The 20,587-nt window shown below is 42.7% G+C and overlaps 1 protein-coding gene across 1 annotated transcript in view; it reads left to right on the top strand.

Moving 5' to 3' along the window:
- Positions 1–20,587, top strand: part of LOC109871485 (semaphorin-6B-like) — a 70,851-nt gene that overhangs the window by 35,495 nt on the left and 14,769 nt on the right. The window contains exons 6-10 of the mRNA XM_031807309.1: positions 16,182–16,280; positions 16,376–16,466; positions 16,713–16,832; positions 17,376–17,464; positions 17,623–17,840. Coding sequence (XP_031663169.1) covers positions 16,182–16,280; positions 16,376–16,466; positions 16,713–16,832; positions 17,376–17,464; positions 17,623–17,840 — 617 coding nt within the window. The remainder of the gene's footprint in view (positions 1–16,181; positions 16,281–16,375; positions 16,467–16,712; positions 16,833–17,375; positions 17,465–17,622; positions 17,841–20,587) is intronic.

Raw genomic sequence — 20,587 nt, 5'->3', positions numbered from 1 at the left:
GATACATAAACATTTAAGTTGCTCTTTATTTATGTGGCAACACCCCCTCCTCTGTCAACTCTGTCAGATGTAAAAACATTATAACCAGTCAGAGACACATCAGCCAAGATTCAGTTATAACCAGTCAGAGACACATCAGCCAAGATTCAGTTATAACCAGTCAGAGACACATCAGCCAAGATTCAGTTATAACCAGTCAGAGACACATCAGCCAATATCCAGTTATAACCAGTCAGAGACACATCAGCCAAGATTCAGTTATAACCAGTCAGAGACACATCAGCCAATATCCAGTTATAACCAGTCAGAGACACATCAGCCAAGATTCAGTTATAACCAGTCAGAGACACATCAGCCAAGATTCAGTTATAACCAGTCAGAGACACATCAGCCAAGATTCAGTTATAACCAGTCAGAGACACATCAGCCAAGATTCAGTTATAACCAGTCAGAGACACATCAGCCAAGATTCAGTTATAACCAGTCAGAGACACATCAGCCAAGATTCAGTTATAACCAGTCAGAGACACATCAGCCAAGATTCAGTTATAACCAGTCAGAGACACATCAGCCAAGATTCAGTTATAACCAGTCAGAGACACATCAGCCAAGATTCAGTTATAACCAGTCAGAGACACATCAGCCAAGATTCAGTTATAACCAGTCAGAGACACATCAGCCAAGATTCAGTTATAACCAGTCAGAGACACATCAGCCAAGATTCAGTTATAACCAGTCAGAGACACATCAGCCAAGATTCAGTTATAACCAGTCAGAGACACATCAGCCAAGATTCAGTTATAACCAGTCAGAGACACATCAGCCAATATCCAGTTATAACCATAGTCTGCGTTGGTTTGAGAAGCCAGAGTTACAATAAGATACAATTTTGATAAACTTCTTCTAAATCAAACTTTCAGATCAGATGGAGTTTCTAATACGAACATGCCATGTTAAGTAGGTAACCCCTTATTAGAAAATAGCATGGAGGCTTGAATTGGAATGGGAACTGAACCATTACGCCTATGTGTTGAACAAGGAAATGGTTTAAAACAAGACTCAACCTGTTGTGGGTAAGGACTGACATCCCATCATTTTTGGAGCACCTCTTCAATATTAGCACTCAGCATTCTAGCTCCTTCCTGTTCGGGTGCGAGCTGTCCCTTTTAAGAGCTGAGGTTGTTCCCAAAATAAGTTGAAATTGGTAATAACATCCAACTCTCTTTCAGGGCAGTTTTGACTTCATCCAAGATTCCACTGAAAATTGCCGGGAGAATGATCAACTCGTGTGTAGGAATAGAGCCAGAAAGGATCATCTGCTTGCCGGTAGCCAATAACTTGTTCTTCAGGTATTCTAAATCCTGTCTCAGGATGACCATAAGCTCCAAGTAATGTCACGCACCGTGACTCCAGTAATGCCTCGGCAACCACTACATCCTGGACAATGGATCTCCCGACTGTAGCTACCTTGAGGAGCCAGGGACCCTGTATGGCTGATGTACGACAGAGGCAGGGGTCCTGTGGGACTTGGTCTGTGGGTTGCTCCAGGGGATAGCCGGCTTAGTAACCCAGGACCAAAAGCTGAGTGGGAAGGATGTGGGGGGCGCAGTGGGTCCTCGTCGGAGGCCCCCGGAAAAGTCAGGGGGCTCAGAGACTAGATGAGAGAGGGACAATGCGTTGGAGCAAAATGCAGTAGATCTCTGGTTCTCCTCAGTAGAATGTGTTAATACTGGAAAGTGGTTCAAGGTAGTATCTTCAGTAGCTACTGCAGAAGAGCCCAATCTCGTAGAGCAGTGATTCCCAAACTGTTTATAGTCTCATACCCCTTCAAACCTCCAGCTACATACCCCATCTAGCACCAGGGTCAGCACACTCTCAAATGTTGTTTTTTTGCCATCATTGTAAGCCTGCCACACACACACACTATACGATACATTTATTTAACATGAGAATGAGTGTGAGTTTTTGTCACAACCCGGCTCGTGGGAAGTGACAAAGAGCTCTTATAGGACCAGGGCACAAATAATTAAATAATAATAAATAATTTTGCTCTTTATTTAACCATCTTACATATAAAACCTTATTTGTTCATCGTAAATTGTGAATAACTCACCACAGGTTAATGAGAAGGGTATGCTTGAAAGGATGCACATAACTCTGCAATGTTGGGTTGTATTGGAGAGAGTCTCAGTCTTAAATCATTTCCCACACACTGTCTGTGCTTGTATTTAGTTTTCATGCTAGTGAAGGCCGAGAATACACTCTGACATAGGTACGTGGTTGCAAAGGGCATCAGTGTCTTAACAGCGAAATTTGCCAAGGCAGGATACTCAAAGTGCAGCCCAATCCAGAAATCTGGCAGTGGCTTCTGATTAAATAAAATTTTCATAGAACTGTTGTTGCAATTTCGATGAGGCTCTCTTGTTCAGATATCGGTAAGTGGACTGGAGGCAGGGCATGAAAGGGATAACGAATCCAGTTGTTTGTGTCATCCGTTTCGGGAAAGAACCTGCATAATTGCGCACCCATCTCACTCAGCTGCTTCGCTACATCACATTTGACATTGTCCGTAAGCTTGAGTTAATTTGCACACAAAAAATCATACAATGATCTAAAGACCTGTGTGTTGTCCTTGTTAATGCAGACAGAGAAGAGCTCCAACTTCTTAATCATAGCCTCAATTTTGTCCCGGATATTGAATATAGTTGCGGAGAGTCCCTGTAATCCTAGAATCAGATCATTCAGCCAAGAAAAAACATCACCCAGATAGGCCAGTCGTGTGAGAAACTCGTCATCATGCAAGTGGTTAGACAAGTGAAAATTATGTTCAGTAAAGAAAACTTTAAGCTCGTCTCTCAATAAATAAAAAAAACGTGTCAATACTTTGCCCCTTGATAACCAGCACAGTATGTTGTAAAAGCGTTACATGGTCGCTGCCCATATCGTTGCATAGTGCAGAAAATACACGAGAGTTCAGGGGCCTTGCTTTAACAAAGTTAGCCATTTTCACTGTAGTGTCCAAAACATCTTTCAAGCTGTCAGGAATTCCTTTGGCAGCAACTGCCTCCCGGTGGATGCTGCTGTGCACCCAAGTGGCGTCGGGAGCAACTGCTTGCACGCGCGTTACCACTCCACTATGTCTCCCTGTCATGGCTTTTGCACCATCAGTACAGGTACCAACATCTTGATCACCAAAGTCCATTTGATGTCACAAAGCTGTCCAGTACTTTTAAAATATCCTCTCCTGTTGTCCTGGTTTCCAGTGGTTTGCATAAGAGGATATCTTCCTTAATTGACCCCCCATAAATGTAAAGGACATATACCAGGAGCTGTGCCAGGCCCGCCACATCTGTTGGCTCATCCAGCTGTAACGCATAGAATTCACTGGCTTGTATGCGAAGCAGTAATTGTTTCAAAACATCTCCTGCCATGTCACTGATGCATCGTGAAACAGTGTTGTTTGATGAAGGCATTGTCTGTATAGTTTTTTTGGCCTTTTCCCCCAGCATTGTCCCAGCCAAATCCGCGAAGAATGAAGTCCTCCACAATATTATGGGGCTTGCCTGTCCTAGCCACTTGGTAGTTCACCATATAAGACGCTTCTAGCCCCTTCTTATTAATGGTATCTGTTGCTTTTATACATGTCTTACTACTCGAAAGTCGTCTTAGTTCCTGCTCCAAAAACTCCTGTGGCTTGTTTTTCAAATTGCCATGTTTTGTTTCTAAATCTCTGCTCAAGAGTGAAGGTTTCATTGAGTTGTGAGATAGTACTTTTGCATATATAACACACTGTGGCTGATGAAAGGCGCTACTCCCAATATAAGTGAACCCCAAATCAATGTACTTCTCTTCATATTGCGCCTCTTCGATGGTCCAACGTTCCTATCTGTTGTTCGGTGCTTTCCCAGGTAAGGGGGCAGTAGCACTTCGCTACATCAGATTCACAACTGTCAGTGTCCATGCTAGCTGGGCTAACAACAAATGTAGAATTACTGATGCTAGCATTGGATGTGCTCGTGGAAGCAGAACAACTTGTGTCGTCGACAGGTGCAGGTGTAGTACTGCTGGTAGTAGCAGTACTACCAGTAGAGCTGGTATGTGTCTCTATGGATTTATGAATTTTAGAGCAAACGGAATGAGCAGCAGCTACGTTTGGCTACATACGGATCGTTAATGGAATTAATGTGATTGGATCTTAATTATTTGACTTGGCTACCTGTATTTGTGTTAATGTAATTTCATAATTCCAAAATATGTGTTTATTAATTAAATTAACTTAGTCTATTTTATGAGAATTTGTAAGATTCTTATTTGCATAAAATAGACAGAGACCAGTCTTATCAAAATTAGATAACAGTATTTATTCTCGGAGCTCGCTGCCATGAAACCACAAACAACAGTTTATATACAAAATATGACGTCATAGGTTATAAAATATCCTTCCTCCTATCGACCAGGACCCAACAGGTTCAAAAGTTTATTCCCACCCCCTCGCTCGCTAACTCCAGACACACTGTTAAATCAAGATTGAACTTCTGAAGTCTTCATCTATCACTATTCAGCAGACAGCTCCAGATAATGGAAAACCTAGGAAAACACACACTGCCTTATCTAAACATCCCAGAGCTAAGTTGAGTCAGTTCAACCATAGGTTAACTATCCTTTCTGCTTACTTAAAACTCACAATCCATTCCTCCCCAACCTAGATGGAATGGTATTTATTAATCAGATATAATAAAACAGAGTAGAGTTTTAATTAGTTATAGTCCTATTTCAAATGTAGATATTGTTTAGTCATTATTCATAAAATTCCTAACAATTTGACATTGTGTTGTTATTTTGCTGAACACTAGATGGTTTAATTTTATTTTTGGCAGTGAAACTTAGGCGAGAAAAAAACCTCACCCAAATGTATAACCCTGTTGGAAAATATAAATGGACTGTTTGAAATTTGTTTAGTAAAAAAAAAAAAATGTGAATCACATTTTATTTGGAGCACCCCAGTTTGGGAATACCTGTCGTAGAGCACCCTGGATTTTCACATCGGTCATTCAGAATTGTCGCTTTACAAACAGCATGCAGTCATGAAGTCTCTTTAGCCAGAGCGAGACGTTCTCTTATGACCTTATTCCCCTCTAGTAGCTCAATGATCCTCTCTTTTGAGGCACAGAGCTGTTTGCATTTATCAAAAGTATATACAGTGCATTCGGGAAGTATTCAGACCTCTTGACTTTTTCCACAATTTGTTACGTTACAGGCTTATTCCAAAATGGATTCAATTGTTATTTTTCTCTCATCAATCTACACACAATACCACACTCCTGTGTTGTCTTGGCTGTGTGCTTACAGTCATTGTCCTGTTGGAAGGTGAACCTTCGCCCCAGTCTGAGGTCCTGAGCGCTCTGGAGCAGGTTTGTCAAGGATCTCTCTGTACTTTGCTCCGTAAATTTTTCAGTCGATCCTAACTAGTCTCCCAGTCCCTGCCACTGAAGATGTCCCCACAGCATGATGCTGCCACCACCATGCTTCACCGTAGGGATGGTGCCAGGTTTCCTCCAGACGTGACGCTTGGCATTCAGGCCAAAGAGTTCAATCTTGGTTTCATCAGACCAGAGAATCTTGTTGTGCCTTTTACTGAGGAGTGGTTTCCGTCTGGTCACTCTACCATAAAGGCCCGATTGGTGGAGTGCTGCAGAGATGGTTCTCCCATCTCCACAGAGGAACTCTAGAGCTCTGCCAGAGTGACCATTAGGTTCTTGGTCACCTCCCTGACCAAGACCGGAGAATCTTGTTACTCATGGTCTGAGTGTCCTTTGGCAAACTCCAAGCGGGCTGTCGTGGCCTTTTACTGAGGGGTGGCTTCGGTCTGACCACTCTACCATAAAGGCCTGATTAGTGGAGTGCTGCAGAGATGGTTGTCCTTCTGGAAGGTTCTCCCATCTCCACAGAGATTTCATCTCTGGAGCTCTGTCAGAGTGACCATCGGGTTCTTGGTCACCTCCCTGTTGTGTTAAGAACATCACCAATACCGTGGTCCCAAAACAAAACACTTAAAACAATGTTTTAAAAGGTATAAAATGTATATGTATCTTAGAAATATAAAACATATAGCTAAGTGTTTTTAAAAAGTAAAACACTGAAGCTCTATCACCATATTGCCACACCGACATTTCTGTTGAGGGATTGTGATTAGAATTTTTGATTGACTGACATCCAATAGCTTAAGGATGCTGAGCACTAATGCGATCTTATTAGCATCAGCCAACCCTTATGCTGAGAAAGACTAGCTAGTTAGCTAATACCAAACCTGTGGCTAACTCTGCTGCTGCTGCACTTTGACTTTCTGGTTGTTCTGCCCTGTCCACCTCATTCACTGCTCAACCAGCTCACTTTTTTTGCCTCTCTTTCTGGAAAAAGGTTCACAATATCCATATTCGTAGCAAACCAAAATTGGTTCTGTGAAAGTTCCCAGAACATTCATTAGGTCACAACAAATATTTCATATTTGGGCGGCAGGGTAGCCTAGTGGTTAGAGCGTTGGACTAGTAACCATAAGGTTGCAAGTTGGAAGTTCGAATCCCCGAGCTGACAAGGTACAAATCTGTTGTTCTGCCCCTGAACAGGCAGTTAACCCACTGTTCCTAGGCCGTCATTGAAAATAAGAATTTGTTCTTAACTGACTTGCCTAGTAAAATAAAGGTAAAATAAAAATAAATAAATAACACAAAAACTGTCCAGTCATGGTGATGATTATAGAATGGTTGTATAAAACATTCGCCTGATGTTACAAGAATGTTCATAGAACACATTTAATCTGTTTTTTAAGGTTCCCAAAATGTTTCATTAGGTTGTGGGAACAGTCTGGTGGGAACATTGTTGGGACATCAGAAACGATATGTTCCCAAAACACAAAAGATTTCCAATTGTGTGGATGATTCTGTTTATTTTAGAGTGCAAAAATGTGCAACTGATGTTACAACAACATTCCCAGAACACATTTAGTCTGTTTCTTAAAGGTTCCCAGAACATGTCATTAGGTCGTGGGAACAGTGTGGGTACGTTACAAGAGATACGTTCCCAAAACACAAAATATGCTCAGTTGCGATGACATTCATGCAAAGTTTGTCTTTACTAAAGACTCATCTCTTCAGTAGGTCCAATGATTGAGTGCAGTCTGGCCCAGGGGTGCGAAGGTAAACAGCAAGGCACTGGAGTGACGAACCGCCTTTGCTGTCTGTCTCTGCCTGGCCGGCTCCCATTTCTCCACTGGGATTCTCTGCCTCTCACCATATTACGGAGGCTGAGTCACTGGCTTACTAGTGCTCTTCCTTGCTGTCCCTAGGAGGGGTGCCTCATGTCGTGCCAGGCTTTTTTCGCTATACTCGACTTGAGTAGGTTGAGTCACTGACGTGATCGTACTTTTGCGCCCCCCTCGGGCTCATGCAGTGGAGGAGATCTTCGTGGGCTATAATCAGCCTTGTCTCAGGGTAGTAAGTTGGTGTTCTGTTTATATCCCTCTAGTGCTGTGGGGGCTGTGCTCTGGCAAAGTGGGTGAGATTTTATCCTGCCTGGTTAGCCCTGTCCGGGGGTACCGTCGGACTGATGACTCCTGGCTGTCGCCAGTCCACCTTGTCGTGCTGCTGCTCCATTTTCAACTGTTCTGTCTGCAGCAATGGAACCCTGACCTGTTCACCGGATGTGCTACCCTGCTGTTTTCAACCCCCTCCCTCCCTCGCGCCTGCTGTCTCGAACTCTGAATGCTCAGCTATGAAAAGCCAACTGACATTTACTCCTGAGGTGCTGACCCGTTGCACTCTCTACAACCACTATAATTACTCTTTGACCCTGCGGGTCATATATGAACATCTTGAAGAACAATCTGGCCTTAATGGCCATGTACTCTTACAGTATAATCTCCACCCAGCACAGCCAGAAGAAGACTGGCCACCCCTCAGAGCCTGGTTCCTCTCTAGGTTTCTTCCTAGGTTCCTGTCTTTCTAGGGAGTTTTTCCTAGCCTCCGTTCTTCTACATCTGCATTGCTTGCTGTTTGGGTTTTTAGGCTGGGTTTCTATATAAGAACTCTGTGACATCTGCTGATGTAAAAAGGGATTTATAAATACACTACTGTTCAAATGTTTGGGGTCACTTAGAAATGTCCTTGTTGTTGAAAGAACATTTTTAACATAACATTTATCATAAATACAGTGTAGACATTATTAATGTTGTAAATGACTATTGTAGCTGTAAACGGCTGATTTTTTATGGAATATCTACATAGGTGTACAGAGGCCCATTATCAGCAACCTTCACTCCTGTGTTCCAACCCCAGCACCATTGAGAATGCAAAGATCGGCACTCATTCTCGTGGGGTACAACTACGACATCGAATACCAAGAGTCAACTGATCACAGAAACGCAGACACGTTGTCAAGATCTCGTACATAACTGAAGATCTTGTACAACGCTGTGTACTACTGGGATGCTGGCCTTCTAGGCAGACTCTGGGATACTGGCCTTCTAGCCAGCAAAGGCCTGTGATCTGTGATTAACGTGAACTTCTTTACTCCAAAGATGATTGACATGGCCTCTTTTTCAATCTGGGCGTAATTCTTTTCTGCTTCTGATAGCGTCCACGAAGCAAAGACAATGGGTTTTTCTTCTCAATTGTCCAAGAAGTGGGAGATCACGGCGTCCACACCATATGGTAATGTGTTGCAGGCAAGCTTCAGGGGTCATTGGGTGTTGTAATGCACCAGGACATTACTCTGTAGAAGCAGCTGCTAGCTTTAATCAAACGCTGCATCGCATGTGGTTGTCCAACTCCATGGTTCTTCTATTCTCAGAAGCTTGTGCAACCGCTGGAGCAAGGTCAACAGGTCTGATTGGAATCTTCCATTATAGTTTAGCAGGCCTAGGAATGACTTCAATTCTGTTACGTTGGTTGGCTTGGGTGGTTTGACGATGGCTGCAACTTTTCCGTCTGTGGGATACGGTCCTTCCTTGTCAATCTGATGACCCAAGTATTCCACACTGATTTGTAAAAACATGCACTTTGAGAGTTTCACTTGGATCCCACTGTACCTCTCCAGATGTTTGAACACTTCATCCAGCTTTTTCAGATGTTCCTCTGTGATGAGGGTGTAATCATTGAAACAGGTGACATGTTTGATTCCCTATAGGATTTGTTCCATGACTGACTGAAAGATTAAAGGAGCACTTGAGACACCGTAGCTTAGGCGATGATACCTGTACAGCCCACGGTGAGTGTTGATTGTCTGTTACGCGGAGTGGAACAGGGGAACCCAAGAGCAGACTCAGATGAGGAGACTAGGATGAAGCAACCAAGGTATTTATTGAAACACAGGAGGAAGATGGAGTTCAGGCCAGGGGACGCTTGGGCAGGTCGCAGGAAACCAGGTGAGGCTGGAGCGAGAGAGGGGGTGAGACAGGGTAAGCAGTTCCGAAGGGGAATCCAAGGGAGTTGTAGAGTGGGGAATCCAGGACAGAGTAGCAGGATGACGATACGTGGGACTGGAGACAGGGACCAGAGTCAGAGCGGGCAGAACTATAGTGGAGAGGAAAACAGTGCCAGGCAAGGGAAAGCAGGGACTACAGGACAACAAGATCTAAACAGGAACAAACTGCTAGAAACAGACTGACTGAGCAGAGATTACGATCTGGCAGCGGGGAAGTGACAGGGCTGAGTATTTGTAGAGGTCTTGATTATGGAACAGGTTGCAGCTGGTGGGGATCTGCTCTGACTCCAGCACACCTGTCTCTGCCCACACAATCACACACACACACACAGAGAGAGAGAGGGAGAGCGGGAGAGTACTAGGGGAGTGGCGGCAGGTCAAGGAGACACAGGATGAGCAGTAGAGGGCATTGCAGGAGCAGATGTGACATCGTCAGATATTTCTCAGAGTCTGTGTCCAACTGGAGCTGCTGGTAGATGTGCAAGATATATATAATTTGCTGAATGATGTACCCTCCAGCTAGTGTTGTGAAAGTCTTCCGTGTTTGGTAAGTGACAAGTCTCCTCTTCCACGCTATGGTTGATGGTGACCTTATAATCTCTTTGGAACGATGACTATTGGTGCGGCCTAGTCACTCCTTTCGACGTTGGTGGTGATCTTTGTCTCCTCTATCCTATTCAACTCTTTGTCCACCGCTTCCTTCAATGCATATTACACTGGTCTTGCCTTCTGGAAAATGGGCTGAGCGTCAGGGCGTGCCCTGGTCTTTGTTATGAAATCTTTGATGAAATGTGGCCCTTCTGAAAATACCACCTAGTGGCGCTGTAGTAAAAGCTTTGACTGCCAGATCTGTATCCGTCACAGCCTTTTCCACTGAAAATACAGTTAAACTGTATTTTCTCTAGCCAGTTATGGCCCATCAGTGCAGGTCTGTCTCCTTTAACAATTGGCACTTTAACATACCCTAGCAAAGGAATTTTCTCACCTGAGTAGGTAGTCAGCTGTATTTGCGTTTTCTTTAACGACAGGTGAGACAGAGCATCATGGTAACACACTTACAAGACCAGAAAGACAGCGGCCCCTGTGTCTGACTGCATGTCCAAATCCTTTCCATCCAAACTGACGTTCACTGGAATCCCCTTTTTCCCCATTGGAAGTAGTGTAAACAGTATACACCCCCAAACAGCTCTGAATAATCCTCCTAACTATTGTCATTGCACTCAGCAGTGTCAACATACTGTGTCTGTCCTGCCCTGCGGTTCCTACATGCACAGGTTATGTGTCCAACTTTAGAACAGACATGGCATTACTCCTTTTTGAATCTGCAATCATGAGCCGAATGTTTTCCTCTATACCTGTAGTATGGTGGTTGACCAGCATTCTTTTGCCTTGTGCCATTGTTTAATACCGTTTCTCTCCATTGTTATTGCTGCACTTGAACTGTCCTTTTCCTCTGCTGGGAAATGTTTTAGCATTTTTATTCACAGCATTTACCAATTGAGCCTCTTTTGCTGTCCCTGGTGTTATTGGATGCTAACTCCATTGACAATGTCATCCCACCTGCCTTTCTGCATGTTAGATCCTTCTCTGCTAGCGTCTTGTGCTGCATAGCTTCAGAGCACAGTCCACTTGCAAATGGATCTTTTACTGCCTCTCGTAGATTTTGTCCAAAAACACAATTAGCTGACAACTGTCTCAAAGCCACTGCACAATCAGACAGACTCTCCTTCCTTCTGATTACATTTTTAAAACAAAATTGCTCCCCAATCACCAGAGGTTTTGGTTTGTAGTTAGCTAGCAAAACAAGTTTCAGTTTGTCATACTGCAACGTATTTTTTTATTTTTTTATTTTTTTTTTATTTTACCTTTATTTAACCAGGTAGGCAAGTTGAGAACAAGTTCTCATTTACAATTGCGACCTGGCCAAGATAAAGCAAAGCAGTTCGACAGATAAAACGACACAGAGTTACACATGGAGTAAAAACAAACATACAGTCAATAATGCAGTATAAACAAGTCTATATACAATGTGAGCAAATGAGGTGAGAAGGGAGGTAAAGGCAAAAAAGGCCATGATGGCAAAGTAAATACAATATAGCAAGTAAAATACTGGAATGGTAGTTTTGCAATGGACGAATGTGCAAAGTAGAAATAAAAAGATAATGGGGTGCAAAGGAGCAAAAAAATTAAAATTAAATACAGTTGGGAAAGAGGTAGTTGTTTGGGCTAAATTATAGGTGGGCTATGTACAGGTGCAGTAATCTGTGAGCTGCTCTGACAGTTGGTGCTTAAAGCTAGTGAGGGAGATAAGTGTTTCCAGTTTCAGAGATTTTTGTAGTTCGTTCCAGTCATTGGCAGCAGAGAACTGGAAGGAGAGGCGGCCAAAGAAAGAATTGGTTTTGGGGGTGACTAGAGAGATATACCTGCTGGAGCGTGTGCTACAGGTGGGAGATGCTATGGTGACCAGCGAGCTGAGATAAGGGGGGACTTTACCTAGCAGGGTCTTGTATTTGGTGTACCAGGTGTGATCAGACTCTTTAATAGTCCATAGATTTCTGCATCGATCACACAAAGAAACACACTGACCTTCTTGTTGTCTTTAATGTCTTTAATGATAACTTTCAAGAATCCTCCAGCGATTCTTTGTAATCGTCCACTCGTCCAACTTGCATAGTAGCCATTTCTCCATTGCTACTGTTATCTAGGCGAATATCCTCGGCGGTAGCTAGCTCACGTACCTCGGTCTGTGAAATATCAGTTTCTTCTATATTTTCTTCCTGCCAGGTGCACACTTGCTCCATTTACAATCCACATGTTTGTTATTTTGAATCCATCGTCACCATTTTTGTGGTACTTTAAATTTTTATCACCTAATAATAACCAGACAGGCGAGAGGAGCTCAGTTGGGAAACATAACTAATCCTAAACATGGTAGTACAACACAGGGGCATGTTTGAGGCCGCACGTTCTATCACCGTATCAAAGTTAAGAGGTCACAGGATTAACCAGGTTAAATCAGGTAAATGATCATTCTATCTAGGCAGATTACCATTTTAATAGACCAATCTATTACAGTCAACATATGAAGTCTAAAGAATATGGTTTTATTTTTATGATTAAATGCTGTTCAAATGTCCTATGAATGAAATGAAATTGACATGTGTCTCTCTGTTACAGTACCGAAAATTCAGTCCTTAAATGCGAATTGCCATTAAATCTGGAGAGAAACATAAAGGGGTTGTACTCCAATCTGTTTTCATTTTCATGCTGAGAATGTTGCGGTGATATTAGGTCAAACGTAAATATAACATTTTCCAAATGTTCTTGAAATTTTGCGTGAACATCAATGGAATTTGATGTTAAATCTAAAACAACTATGCTATGAGCATCATAAAAACTGACATTTCATTCTTATAACATTAAGGTAATGTCTTGTGCAACTTAACTTAAGCAATGTCATCACAACTGATCATATTTTGTAATGTACTCACACTGTTCCCATAACCTAATTATATGTTCTGGGAACATTTAAATAACTCAGAAAAACTGTTTTGTCAACATTCTGTCAACACCAAATTAATGTTTTGTGACCCTGGGAACATATCGCTTGTTACCACAACCTAATGAAACATTCTGGGAACCTTTAAAGAACATACAAAATGTGTTCTGGGAACGTTCTTGTAAACATCGGGTAAATGTTTTTTTGCGCCCTAAAAGAAACATTGTATAATCATCCGCACAACTGGACAGTTTTTATTTTTTGGGAACATATCTTTGTGATGTCCGCACAATGTTCTCACCAGACTGTTCCCATAACCTAATTAAACATTCTGGGAATCATTAAATAACAGATTAAATGTGTTATAGGAACGTTCTGGCAACATCAGGCAAATGTTTTATACATTATGAGACCCTTTGCCATGAGTGTTCTGGAAACTTTCACAGGACAAATCTTGGTTTGCTGCGAAAACATTACTGGTACATTGTGTTAATACATTACCTGGAAACCTAATGAGAACTTTTCAGGAATATTCTGTGATGCTCTCACAGTCTCACGTCAGAATTAGATGTTCATCCATGTTTCTCAAACGTAACATTTTGAAGTTGTTCCAAACGTAACATTTTGAAGTGTTTAAGATTAAGTTCAGGCTTTAACTCTGAAAACTTAAGGTTAGGCATTCACTCCGAATGGTTAAGGTTTGAGATATTGTAGGCTTAAAACAAAAATCTCAAAAACAACTTTCTATCGCTGCATTCGAACTTGCAACCTTTGGAATCAGAGGCAGATGCTTGAAGATAACAGTGCTTACTGTTGCCCCTAGTGGCCAGTTTCCACATCATCTCCCAATGTCCTCAGAGATGGACGAACGTTGAATACTGACTTGTGTAACGGGTGACCTGGCTGAATGGAAACTGTGTTTTTTGAATAAATTATGGTTGAATATGGGGCATGTGATGTCATGGCCCCAGTTGCATTTGCAAACAAATACTTTTATGTGCGAATTCCATGGCCTAATTTGTAGTCCTAAACATAGGGTGGAAGTGAGCAATTGACAGTGAGCTGTGAGCAAAACACCCAGACCGGATGTTAAAATGGCTTATTAAAATATGGATTTGTTTTGAATCAAATGAATCAGATCATATGATTTACCGCCCGTAGGTTGTGGTGCCACTAGTTGAAGTTTAAATGCCTAGGCCTACTGCTTGCAAAATCAAATTTTTCATATAGAAAATGAATGTTTCTTTGCAGGACAAGGATTGTCCTGATTATCAAGAATGCCTGAATGGCTTCGCCTTGCTTTTATGAATGGCTGATGCAAGTTTCACCATCCTATTATTTCAGATCTACAGGGGTGCAAATTTCACCATGGCACGGTCCGTGGCGATATGTTGGCACATGACAATTATTAGAATTGTCAATTCTTGCATTCTATCCATGCTGGCTTTTGCAGGCTACCTGATACATGGAACAGATAGGCGGGAGGGCAAACAGGCTGTGGCCAATTTATTAATGCACAATGTGCCTTAATCCTAGTAAAAATTCACTGTCTCAGGTCAGATAGGATCACCACTTTATTTTAAGAATGTGAAATGTCAGAATAATAGTAGAGAGAAGGATTTATTTTCAGCTTTTATTTCTTTCATTACATTCTCAGTGGGTCAGAAGTTTACATACACTCAATTAGTATTTGGTAGCATTGCCTTTAAGTTGTATAACTTGGGTCGCCTTCCACAAGCTTCCCATAAGAAGTTGGGTGAATTTTGGCCCATTCCTCCTGACAGAGCTGATGTAACTGAGTCAGGTTTGTAGGCCTCCTTGCTCGCACACGCTTTTTCAGTTCTGCCCACAAATTCTGTATAGGATTGAGGTCAGGGCTTTGTGATGGCCACTCCAAAACCTTGACTTTGATGTCCTTAAGCCATTTTGCCACAACTTTGGAAGTATATTTGGTGTCATCGTCCATTTGAAGACCCATTTGTGACCAAGCATCCTGACTAATGTCTTGAGATGTTGCTTCAATATATATCCACATAATTTCCTGCCTCATGATGCCATCTATTTTGTGAAGTGCACCAGTCCCTCTTGCAGCAAGCACCCCCACAACATGATGCTGCCACCCCTGTGCTTCACAGTTGGGATGGTGTTCTTTGGCTTGCAAGCCTCCCCTTTTTCCACCAAACATAACGATGGTCGTTATGGCCAAACAGTTATATTTTTATTTCATCAGACCAGAGGACATTTCTCCACAAAGTACGATCTTTGTCCCCATGTGCAGTTGCAAACCGTAGTCTGGCTTTTTTTATGGCGGTTTTGGAGCAGTGGCTTCTTCCTTGCTGAGCGGCCTTTCAGGTTATGTCGATATAGGACTCGTTTTACTGTGGATAGACACTTTTGTACCTGTTTCCTCCAGCATCTTCACAAGGTCCATTGCTGTTGTTCTGGGATTGATTTGCACTTTTCGCACCACTTTCGCATCATCTCTAGGAGACAGAATGTGTCTTCTTCCTGAGCGGTATGATGGCTGCATCGTCCCATGGTGTTTATACTTGTGTACTATTGTTTGTACAGATGAACATGGTACCTTCAGGCGTTTGGAAATTGCTCCCAAGGATGAACCAGGCTTGTGGAGGTCTACACATTTTTTTCAGAGGTCTTGGCTGATTTCTTTGGATTTTCCCATGATGTCAAACAAAGAGGCAGTTAGTTTGAAGGTAGGCCTTGAAATACATCCACAGGTACACCTCCAATTGACTCAAATGATGTCATTTAGCCTATCAGAAGCTTCTAAAGCCATGACATCAAAATCTGGAATTTTCCAAGCTGTTTAAAGGCACAGTCAACATAGTGTATGTAAACTTCTGACCCACTGGAATTGTGATACAGTGAATTATAAGTTAAATAATCTGTTTGTAAACTATTGTTGGAAAAATGACTTGTGTCCTGCACAAAGTAGATGTCCTAACCGACTTGCCAAAACGATAGTTTGAAACAAGAAATGTGTGGAGTGGTTGAAAAACAAGTGTTAATTACTTCAACCTAAGTGTATGTAAACTTCCGACTTCAACTGTATATTTAAAAAAATGCCATGGAAGCCCAGGCCTGATGACGCCGCTGTGCACACACCCAAACATATACGCACGTACGCTTCCTCTCCTCTCTGACTCTCCAATCATTTCTCATCCTTTTTTGTCTCTCTCTGCAGGGGGAGTGTCGTAACTTCATCAAGGTGTTATTGAGCCAACATGGAGAACTGTTTGTGTGTGGAACTAACGCCTTCAACCCTCTATGTGCGAACTACACTGTGAGTATCTGTCTATTCAATTCAATTGATTGAAGCTTTATTGGCATGTGTGTGCGTGTTAATACAGTACATATGTACAATTGTGTGTGTTGCAGAGGGACACTCTGGAGATGGTAGGAGAGACGGTCAGTGGGATGGCTCGATGCCCTTATGATCCCAGACACGCTAACGTGGCTCTTTTTGCAGGTACAGGAGTTTCTCTCTTTCTTTTTTACTTTCACTCTCTTTCAATATATTGGAAAGTAATGACGTAGCACTTTTCACTAGGTCTGTAAAAATGTCCAGGGGAAAGCATTCAGATGACGAATCAGTCTCGAGACTAGAGCTGTGGGAAGGGACTTGACTAACCTTGTGTTCATGATCAATACAGTGCATGTTTTCGTTGTTCTCTCTCTCTCTCTCTCTCTGTCTTTCTGTCTCTATCTCTCTCAGAGGGCAGTCTCTTCACCGGTACTGTAACAGACTTTCTGGCGATTGATGCTGTGATCTATCGTAGCCTAGGCGACAGCCCTGCTCTCCGCACCGTCAAACACGACTCCAAGTGGTTTAGAGGTACACTGAAATGACGTACTTGCATGTGAGTGAATGGGTCAAACACATCTCCGCTGGTGAAGAACGATATTTCCTTAGATCACATAAACACTGCGGGATAACCCAAACACTCTAAAGTGGTCTCCATTCCTACCTAAATCCTTGTATCCTAAGAGTGGATAGATAAAAGCGATAGGCTAGCTTAGTGCCTGGTTAGATTCATTGCTTTCATCCTGTCCTGTCAAATCAGAGAGGACCAGACCAACAGATCAAGGACATGAAATCCCATCAGACTAAAACAGAGCGTGTAGCCCTGGAGGTCAGAGACAGAAATGAGTAAATAACTGCTCTGTGCTTGTCACTGATGATAAATTAAACAGGACATGAATTATTAATGGCTGACCCCACTGAAGTGCCATATGTTGTTACAGAGGGGTGTCAGATTAGGTATCGGCAATAAATATACAGCTGTGCGCGGTGGATGGGGATGTATGCGTGCATGCATGTAATGGCGGAGGGGGGATGTATGCATGTGTGTAATGGCATTTCTCTACTCTTTCTCAGAACCCTTCTTTGTGAGCGCAGTCGAGTGGGGGCCTCATATTTACTTCTTCTTCAGGGAAATGGCCATGGAGTTCCATCACCTGGAGAAGGTACACAGTACACACAAACACACATAAATTCACAACTATGCACACACAAATGCATGCACGCACACACACAGAAATGGCAATTTGTACATCCCATTTTGTTTATATTGATTGTCTTGTTTATACTGTGTGTGTGTGTGTGTGTGTGCGCGTGCGTTCAGGTGATGGTGTCTCGTGTGGCGAGGGTGTGTAAGGGGGACCAGGGTGGGTCTCAGAGGGTGTTGGAAAAACAGTGGACATCGTTCCTGAAGGCCAGACTGAACTGCTCTGTCCCAGGAGACTCCCACTTCTACTTCAACCTGCTCCACGCCACCAGCCCCATACTCAACATGAGCGGCAGGGACGTCATACTGGGACTGTTCTCTACACCGCCCAACAGGTACACGCACACATACTTGCCTGGTTAAATAAAATAAAAAGAATGCGCGTATGGACATGGCTCTTTCTATAAATAATGGGTCCAATCTGTGACATTGGGATCATAATGTTAAGTTCCACACGTGTACTTAAAGGAATACAGTGCCTTAGGAAAGTCATCAGACCACTTGACTTTTTCCACTTTCTGTTACATTACAGCCTTATTCTAAAATGGATTAAATAAATACAAATCTCAGCAATAAACACACAACACGCCATAATGACAAAGTGAAAGCAGGTTTTAGAAATGTTTGCAAATTTATAAAAAAACTTAAACAGAATTACCTAATTTACATACAATAAGTATTCAGACCCTTTGCTATGAGACTCGAAGTTGAGCTCAGGTGCATCCTGTTTCCATTGATTATCCTTGATATGTTTCTACAACTTGATTGGAGTCCAACTGTGGTCAATTCAATTGATTGGACATGATTTGTAAAGGCACACACCTGTCTATATTAGGTCCCACAGTTGACAGTTTAAGTCAGAGCAAAAACCAAGCCTTGAGGTTGAAGGAATCGTCCGTAGAGCTCCGAGACAGGATTGTGTTGAGGAACAGATCTGAGGAAGGATACCAAAGCATGTCTGCAGCATTGAAGGTCCCCAAGAACACAGTGGCCTCCATCATTCTTAAATGGAAGAAGTATGGAACCACCAAGACTCTTCCTAGATCTGGCTGCCTGGCCAAACTGAGCAATCAGGGGAGAAAGGCCTTGGTCAGGGAGGTGACCAAGAACCCGATGGTCACTCTGACAGAGCTCCAGAGTTCCTCTGTGGACGGAAGCCTCTGCCAGACGGAAGCCACTACTCAGTAAAAGGCACATGACAGCCCACTTGGAGTTTGCCAAAAGTTCCTAAAGACTCTCAGACCATGAGAAAGAAGATTCTCTGGTCTGATTAAATGAAAATTGAACTCTTTGGCCTGAATGTCAAGCGTCACATCTGGAGGGAACCTTGCACCATCCCTACAGTGAAGCATGGTGTTTTTCAGTGGCAGGGACTGGAAGACTAGTCAGGATCGAGGCAAAGATGAACGGAGCAAAGTACAGAGAGATCCTTGATGAAAACCTGCTCCAGAGCACTCAGGAGCTCAAACTGGGGTGAAGGTTCACCTTACAACAGGACAATGACCCTAAGCACACAGCCAAGACAACGCAAGAGTGGCTTCGGGACAAGTCTCTGAATGTCCTTGAGCGGCCCAGCCAGAGCCCGGACTTGAACCCGATCTAACGTCTCTGGAGAAACCTGGAAATTGCTTTGCAGCAACACTCCCCATCCAACCTGACTAAACTTGAGAGGACATGCAGAGTACAATGAGAGAAACTCCCCAAATACAAGTGTGCCAAGCTTGTAGCATCATCAGCTTCAACAAAGTACTGAGTAAAGGGTCTGAATACTTACAGTTGTTGGGAGTCGGAAGTTTACATACACTTAGGTTGGGGTTATTAAAACTAGTTTTTTAATCACTCCACAAATTTCTTGTTAACAAACTATAGTTTTGGTGGGTTGGTTAGGACATCTACTTTGTACATGACACAAGTCTTTTTTCCAACAATTGTTTACAGGCAGATTATTTCACTTATAATTCATTGTATCACAATTCCCGTGGGTCAGAAGTTTACATACACTATGTTGCTGTGCCTTTAAACAACTTGGAAAATTCCAGATTTTGATGTCATGGCTTTAGAAGCTTCTGATAGGCTAATTTACATAATTTGAGTCAATTGAAGGTGTACCTGTGGATGTATTTCAAGGCATATCTTCAAACTAACTGCCTCTTTGCTTGACATCATGGGAAAATCCAAAGAAGTCAGCCAAGACCTCAGAAAAAAATGGTAAACCTCCTCAAGTCTGGTTCATCCTTGGGAGCAATTTCCAAATGCCTGAAGGTACCATGTTCATCTGTACAAACAATAGTGCGCAAGTATAAACACCGTGGAACCACGCAGCCGTGATACGGCTCACAAATGAGACACGTTCTGTCTCCTAGAGATGAACGTACTTTGGTGCGAAAAGTGAAAATCAATCCCAGAACAACAGCAGAGGACCTTGTGAAGATGCTGGAGGAAACAGGTACAAAAGTATCTATATCCACAGTAAAATGAGTCCTACGGACTACGTTTTGCAACTGCACATGGGGAAAATATCGTACTTTTTGGAGAAATGTCCTCTTGTCTGATGAAACAAAAATATAAATGTTTGGTCATAATGACCATCTTTATATTTGGTGGAAAAGGGGAGGCTTGCAAGCCGAAGAACACCATCCCAACCGTGAAGCACGGGGGTGGCAGCATCATGTTGTGGGGGTGCTTTGCTGCAGGAGGGACTGATGCACTTCACAAAATAGATGGCATCATGAGGCAGGAAAATTATGTGGATATATTGAAACAACATCTCAAGACATCAGTTAAGTTCATCATCAAGTTAATGTTTGGTTGCAAATGGGTCTTCCAAATGGACAATGACCCCAAGCATACTTCCAAAGTTGTGGCAAAATGGCTTAAGGACCTCAAAGTCAAGGTATTGGAGTGGCCATTACAAGGCCCTGACCTCAATCCTATAGAACATTTGTGGGCAGAACTGAAAACGCATGTGCGAGCAAGGAGGCCTACAAACCTGACTCATTTACACCAGCTCTGCCAGGAGGAATGGGCCAAAATTCATCCAACTTATTGTGTGAAGCTTGTGGAAGGCTACTCAAAATGGTTG

This window comes from Oncorhynchus kisutch, linkage group LG27 (genome assembly GCF_002021735.2).
Source record: "Oncorhynchus kisutch isolate 150728-3 linkage group LG27, Okis_V2, whole genome shotgun sequence".
NCBI classification, from domain to species: domain Eukaryota; kingdom Metazoa; phylum Chordata; class Actinopteri; order Salmoniformes; family Salmonidae; genus Oncorhynchus; species Oncorhynchus kisutch.
The sequence above is the reverse complement of the archived record's forward strand: the minus strand, read 5'-3'. Positions and strand labels throughout refer to the sequence as shown.